This window comes from Trachymyrmex septentrionalis, unplaced genomic scaffold (assembly GCF_001594115.1).
Source record: "Trachymyrmex septentrionalis isolate Tsep2-gDNA-1 unplaced genomic scaffold, Tsep1.0 scaffold80, whole genome shotgun sequence".
Taxonomy (NCBI): Eukaryota; Metazoa; Arthropoda; class Insecta; order Hymenoptera; family Formicidae; genus Trachymyrmex; species Trachymyrmex septentrionalis.
Window position 1 is genome coordinate 2,287,139 of NW_017305988.1, and position 7,647 is coordinate 2,294,785.

At 34.9% G+C, this 7,647-nt stretch overlaps 1 protein-coding gene across 2 annotated transcripts in view; it reads left to right on the forward strand.

The window, feature by feature from the left end:
• LOC108754712 overlaps nt 1-7,140 on the forward strand; it is a 68,212-nt gene extending 61,072 nt beyond the window's left edge. The window contains exons 2-3 of one of the 2 annotated variants that reach the window (XM_018497223.1): nt 6,192-6,295; nt 6,710-7,140. In XM_018497223.1, the coding sequence (XP_018352725.1) occupies nt 6,217-6,295; nt 6,710-7,068 (438 nt within the window). In that variant the 5' untranslated portion in view covers nt 6,192-6,216 and the 3' untranslated portion in view covers nt 7,069-7,140. Of the gene's footprint in view, nt 1-6,143; nt 6,296-6,694 lie in introns of those variants that run through there. The other variant, XR_001939731.1, reaches the window with a different exon arrangement.
• The last annotated feature ends 507 nt before the right edge of the window (nt 7,141-7,647 follow it).

Here is a 7,647-nt window from a genome sequence, read left to right on the forward strand (position 1 = left end):
TTGTCAATGTGGAAGCCTCGAATCACGTCCCGGATGTTATAAAGAGATCCTCCGGTAACGAGATATAAACTTTGATATTTTGCTTTCCATCGGTGCTCCCGGTCTGTGTATGCCTCAATCGGGGCTATGCAAATATTTTGATTTCAGGCTGGTGCGATGTTCATCGGCGGAAATTTCTGTATGTGCGCTAGGACGAGCGTTTTCGTTCTTCATCATCGCCGTCGGCGTCGGCGTCGGCGTCGGAAGGAGCGGTTGAATAGCAACGCGCCCTTTTCCAATTACGCTTACCCCTTTCGGGGTTATTGAATAGACGTATAATAAGGGGCTTATGTATTATGTATCGAAATTTCATATCATCGTCTTGTGTACGCCATTAATTTTCATTCTGACCCTTCACGATTGCTTATCCGCTTTAAATCGATCTCATATCGTTGGATGATGCAAAATATTATATAATACTGTAGGTTACGAAATCTCTCATCTGTTTCCGAATTTGTGATATAGTTTAAAAAAAAAATGACGTAATACAAATATATATTGATTCTAAAGTAAAAGAGGTAAATCTCTCATCTATTTCCGAATTTGTGATATGGTTTAAAAAAAAAATGACGTAATATTATATAAATATATATTGATTCTAAAGTAAAAGAGATAATTGCTATTTTTTTAACAATAAATTCTTTCTAGTGCTTTGAGATGCTTATTAATTGCTTGCCAATTTAATTCGTGATATTTCTAGTCCAATTTCAATTTAGGATTGGATATGTAAATTCACACTGTAACATTAACAATCATTTTTGTTGTGTACTTTATAATTAAAACAAATAAGGTATTTGTTTTCTTAGCTGTGTAATTGTTAATGTTATATACTGTACATTTTCTCGAATCCCTTTGATGTACCGAAACAGAACACAATTCTACGCAAAATCGAATCAGAAATGAATTGAAATCCATGTTTTCAAACCCGATTGTTGTCATGTTGCTGTCGTTTAACTCCGCATCCACAGGTAGTTGATTTCGTTGTCTGGATTTCACTGGCTTTGCAGCGTTTAGTTGCGCACCATGCTTGTCTGCAAGAATAGGGGACCTCGAGTTTTGGCTCGCAACTTGCGTCCGGCGTACTTTATCTCAGAAAATGCTCCACAAACTTTCGCACTGTTGCGCAGTCTTATTTTTATACGTGGCAGCAACTTTTGCAGATAGAAAATTGACGAAAAGGGAGAGTAAACAAATCGCACAAAACCAATCGAAATAATGTCCTCCCTAACTGGAAGGAAATAAAATCCATTCTTCAAAATTTTTGGAAATAATAACAAAACGTCGAGAAAATTTATCAATTTTTATCTTTTTTTATCAAATAGAACTTTTTCCAACAGATATGAAACACATTTGACTGTTCAATCGTATGCGAATAATGTCGAGTTCTACATCAAGACTCACCCGAACTGTTAAGGAATATTCGGGTATTTTCGATAATTAATTTTGTACAGCGATTTTCGTTAAGTTAATGTCTGAAGAGAGGCTCAATCCGAAAACTCGTAACGTTTTACTATATATTTGAATTTAAATTGAGTTTTTTTTATTATTTTTTTCATTTCTACTTTTCTTCATTTGTAATTTATTCTTTTTATTATTGTGTGACAATTTAAAAAATGTGTTTGCCCTTTATTTATTTAAAATGTATTAAATAATCGACTTTCGATTATTTAATTTAAATATCGACAGGTCTGCCCTCGGCATTTAAGGGTAGTCGGACGTTCAAGGTTTCGGCTGCTGGGTGAACCAAATTTTGTATAACTATGCATAAGATCGATCGTCGTGCTCGTCGTTCTATACATGTTGTACGTACGGACTACCCTGTACGGTTCGCGTGATTTCAATCGCGGAACACTTTGACGTCCCGATGTATCGAGACAAGGATAAAAAAAGACCGATGCGATTTATGCGGCTGCATGCATAGTTCGGCGATTGACTCCATTCTGTGCTTTCCCGCTTTTCGCATCGACATGCCGTTCTTCGCTCGATGAACAAAGAACAATAAACAGCCGAAAACTCGGGTAAACCTTTCGCAATTCCGCGGTGCATTTTCAAGTACCGAGCACGGTGGCAAGAAGTAGCAATAAAGGACGATGCTTAAGCGTCTTAAATGTTTCTTGCGATCCTGGATTACAACGTCGTATCGCGATGACAAAATTATTGAGAAATCTGTTACTTGTGGTTGCAAAGATTATACTCAAATATTGTAATTTTAATATCTTTTGTATCTTTTATATGGGGAGCACGATAAAAAAGGTCCGTTAATTTTTACGTTGAATTTTTATAAGCGTATGATATGTACCTATGTTTTTAATATGCCATAATGTGTGCAATTAACTTTTTCATAAACGAGTCTGTTGAAACAATGTTGATTACGTTTATCGGAAAAATAATTCGATGCAATGAAATTAAATGAAATATTAATTTGCCAAGAAATTAATTTTGTCTGAAAAAAAGAAAAAAAAAACGTCGAGAGATGGCAATAGTTTCTTGAGTAACAAACGAATGAAAATGCTTGGAAGCGTAGCTTTCGAAGGACAATATTTCCTCTCGCGAGTATTGCATTAAATATGACGTCGTCCTTCTGCAAAATCTTGAGAGAACAAATCTTTCGTTTTTCCTTTTTGCTTCATTATGCATTATTTATCTTACTGAGTTTGCCACTGCATTGCGTCATCTCGTAATCTACTTATCTATAAAAGTGGAACGCGGGCCCCTTTCGCATTGTGAAAAGTGCGGCTGTTTGAAGTATTAACTTGTTGTTACTCCGAGAGAAACGCTTTTCGAAGCATACGAGTACACATTTGTATCCTCGAGCAGTAAGTAACGTCCATTGCTAGGGTCGATACCGCGATAATGTCTGGAATTATCGATCGGCTTGCATTAATGGGCTTCTCCTCGCATCGTGAAAATCAAGGATGACAAGAAGGGGAATATAGGATACGCGAGAGGCTTTTATGAGCTATAGTAAAAATTTTCTTCGTTGAAAGAATGATGAAAAAAAATACTAGAAGGGGAAACATATACTTTATAAAGAACAAATACATCATGGAGTTACCATCAATATTGATGTAATAGATTTTTAATTAAATATACAGTCGTACACACATTATATAAATATCTTATTGTTAAGAATAATTATATTAGGATTCTGAAATTTTAAACAATACAAACAGATAAATATAGTAGGTTAATGAGAGTCAGCAACAATAAACGGCGCAATTATTTAGTGAACAATCAATAATCGGATATTGGATCGATGTCGATTCTGTTATATGTCCTCCCCAGCAAGAATAATACAAGTATAATTAGTTCATAATTCTTAAGTCACTCGCAAAAGTGACAAAGATGCAGCGTTGTTAATCATCACGGAACGTGTCATGAAGCGCGTCGTGAAGAATTTGTTGAACATATTAAAACTTAAAAAGTAGAAGTGTTAAAATCAAATATAAAAATCTTATTGTTACTATAAACTGTAGTTGAATTTAGCACTTTGGCCATCTATTCTGTCTGCAGATTCTTGTTGAGAAAAATTCGTTCGTAAGAATTCGATACACGCAAGAATTATTGTCTCCGACAGTTCTAATGAGATAATTCACGTTGTCGTGTTGGACGTGTTGGGGAGTCTTAATGGCAGGGTCGAAAGAGCGTTTCTGTCGCGATGTGTTGGCGTCTCATCGTCATCCTATACATATATGTGACCCACCCTTTCGCGAAAGCGCATGCCAACTGTTATAGGGGTTCTAAAACAATACAAGTACGGGACGCTGACGTATCTGCAGCACTTTATCGCGATGTATACTCGACAGATTTACAATTTACGAACCTACAACGAACGAGAACAGGGATTGAGATTTGCCCTCGTGTGTTACGTGCGTGTGTTTCACTGTGATGTTTTTAAAGTCAACCTCGTACGTACGTTCTAATTTGTACGGCTGAGAATGACACAGATCACGCTCGTAATAAAATCGACTTAATATGGTTTTGCCAGAAACGCTATTCTTTTAATCCGTTCTGTGAACGGCTAGACGTATTAATTATTGTACTGATAAAAAATACATATTTATAATCGTGCAAATTAAATTCTTAGTTAATAATACGTTTATTTATGTTTAACAATTACTTTATTAAGACGTTAGCAATAAAAGTACATGACTAAAAAAAAAAAAAAATATTGCATAAGTTACAAAAATTAAATATTTCAAACTAAGAATGTTAAAAAAAAAAAAATACTAATGCGTGAAAAAGTAAAACGTGTGTATACAAAAATGATATAACTTTGATTTCTGTATTTGATTTGATTTGATTTGGAAAATACAATTATTGTAATCGCGATCTTAAAAACGAAAGAAATGTTTCATAATCAAGATCTTTAGTTCTTGATCTATTGAAATTTACAGCCGGAGAGTTTTTATACGTACGAATTTTTTGCATTTCTGGCAACGCCGCTTCGATTCTTCCCTCTTTCAAGCACCCTTCCGCAGTTCTAGGGTGAATCATCCCCCTGTCCTCGAGCTCCGACGATAATGCGAGTCCCCGCGCACTTTGTACCGTCGAAGGAGGTCAGGTCTTTGTGTCGGATGATATAAATTTATGCGTAAGGAGAAGAGGGCCGGACCGTGAGATATAGCGGTAACGGAGGAAAATGTCATGGTAGAGAGATAAGCGATCGGATGGATTTAGAAGAACAAGTAGGGGAACATGCAAAACGCTGGAGTTTATGGCATAAATATATATATATATATATACACGTGGGCGTTTTATATTATTGCGACTGTTTTTTTTTTCATCTTTTTTAGGATACAAATTGTCTATGTCGCAAGTGGTGCAAATCACATTTTTTAAGTGCGGAATATTGATTGGAAGATACGTATATAAGCAATCTGTACAGCATATAAGATTCATTTTAAACAAATTCTATAATACAATATTTCAATATATACATATCTAAAGATCTTATTTAAATTGTGAGCTTTTTTGTTCGTATTACAGGTCTTTCAATTTCTATCTGGATTATATATTGTATACACACACACACACACACACACACACACACACACACACATGTTACTTGAATTTATAGCTACCCAAAATTTGTTGTTTATGCCTCACTCGAAGTGAGGCTCATGCATACTCGAGGATGCAGGAAATATAGAAGAATATAGATGTACGAGCACTCATATATAGATGTAAATTGGAAAATCGTTCGCGTGTATTTCCAAGTGTCTGGCGTCGTAATTCAAGATAGCTGACGTAGACATCAAGGACTTTTAAAGACTCGTTTGTCTTGCATGGATTTGCGAGTATTGATTTTGTATACTACTTCGAAACAGGTTCAATTTAGCTCATTCCGCTAATTTGTCGAAGAAGACAAGTATTTCTTTGTACTATTTTCTTATCGTTTTCTTCCGAGCAATTTTCTGAGACGCTAAATTTTGCTTCCGCGGCACTTTAACGAATATTTCAGGAACAGCAGAATTATTAACTCTGAGCGAATTTAATTCTTAATGCCATTAATTCGGCATAATGTCTCTAACGGCTTACCGTTGTAATTCGCGAACAAGCTACGTAATCGTGGTCGAATTTTATAGGGCGGAAGGATACTTCGATATCTTTTCTCATTTAAATCGCCACGTAAATGGCGGATACGCGCGCGGGCACGAATAATTACATTGTGAATTTTCATTCTGAAGAATTTCACTTTAAGCTCAGATTACCTTAAAGTTCTAAAAACCTGAATTTTTCCTCTTATAAAATTTCTTTATCGCACAGTCTGAAATGACATGAATAATTTTTTTATTTCTTTATATAATTACATTTTATATTTATAATAAGGTTAGTAATCGCAGGACATATCAACTTGCATATACCAACGTAAAACGAGCATTCAATTTTTTTTTTTTCAAATTTTAAATAAAAAAAGCGCACAAGACAATTTTCTTTCTCTTTCTATACATTTACGTTAGAATAAGATCTTTCCCGAATATATGAAGATGCATTAAAGTAAAAGATTAATTTGAGGCAGCCGGTTCCTGATCTTCCGGTCGTAGTCATTGTACCCGTATTATCGTGTTTTAAACGAAGTTTTAAATTTTACGGCTCAACTTTAAAGTCTCAAGTTTCACGGCGAGCCCATTATCTAACGTAATTTACAGTTCCAGAGTAAATCATCTCCATGATATGGCGCTACTTAGGACGGCGCCTCGGAGAAAAAGCGATGAGTACAAAAGGAACGAGAATACGGAAAAGGAATGGAATTGTAAGTTCCACGAATGGATGTTGTGTGTCATTAACGTCATCTACTATTCATTCGTTAATCGTTACTCTCACAACAGTTATATATTCATACATGTTACTAGTTTAGATCGTTTGAAAGTAGAAGAGTCTCTGCGTTGAATATACAATCATTTAATAATATCGGATATAATTTAGACTGGTATATCCAGAGTTCAATTAAAACTCATTTAGATACATCAAAGTAACGGGCCAAGTTAATAATTATATTACACAGACTAAATAGATCGTTACTGCTGGGAGTAGAGTATTTTTAATCTAAGATTTCTAAAATTTTCAAAATAAAATCTACGTTTAAGTAAACGTAAGTAAATTCTGCATCATTAGTAAAGCACCGTTATTCTTTCTTTTCGTTTTATTTCAGCGGGTGTAAATTAAGTGATCGAAAGAGAGGGATCTTGGAAAGAAAAGCAACGTGGTCTCTTCGCGGGGATGAAATCCATACCACCCACGTGCTATGACGTGTTCGACTTTTACCCTTTGCGCCTCTCGGTGTTTCCAGAGATAACACTCACACAGATGCGAAACATTCAGCACGAACCAACCCGCGCGCATGCGAGACGACGTAATATATATTTATGTACGCGTCATTTCACTATATGGAACGACGGCCCGAAATCGCCCCCCTCTTGTTTAATGGAACTACCCTTAACAAAATGGCGACCACTCGGAAGCGAAATTCGAATGTATGATATCTACACTAGATGCCGCAAATACCTTCAATACACAAAGTCATAATGATCTTTCGCATACTCGTGTCTAAATATTTGTCGCAGGAAAACTCAACATTCATCTAGAAGAACATCGCGAAGCGGCTGTAAGCTTTACATTCGATATATCGATAAAATACAAGATAAATAATAGATCTCGTGTAATTGATTAAAAAGTAATTTTAGACAATTTGACGTGAATTTAATGTCTGTGAATTTAAAGATAACTTTAAACCTTACAAACTTTTTTTAGTTTAATTTACTCTTTATATTTGCGTAATAATATAAGTATATTATATACATAAATTGCAAAAAGTTATACTTTACAATTATAACTTAATACTAAAAGAGGGAGAGACGCTATTAGCGCTGTTTGTGCCATTCTATCTTTGTTTTACATCTAATAATACGCTGAAAATAGAATGACAAATAGCAATAATAGCGTCTCTCCGGTGCGCATCGGATGTTAACATTAAATATGAAACTATTATACATCCTGCAATTATAAAAAAACATCTCGACGCAATTTACATACTTACTCATCTATTTTTTTTTATTGAAAAACAAAAATATCATAAATTAATAATTATTGGAAATTTTCTTATTG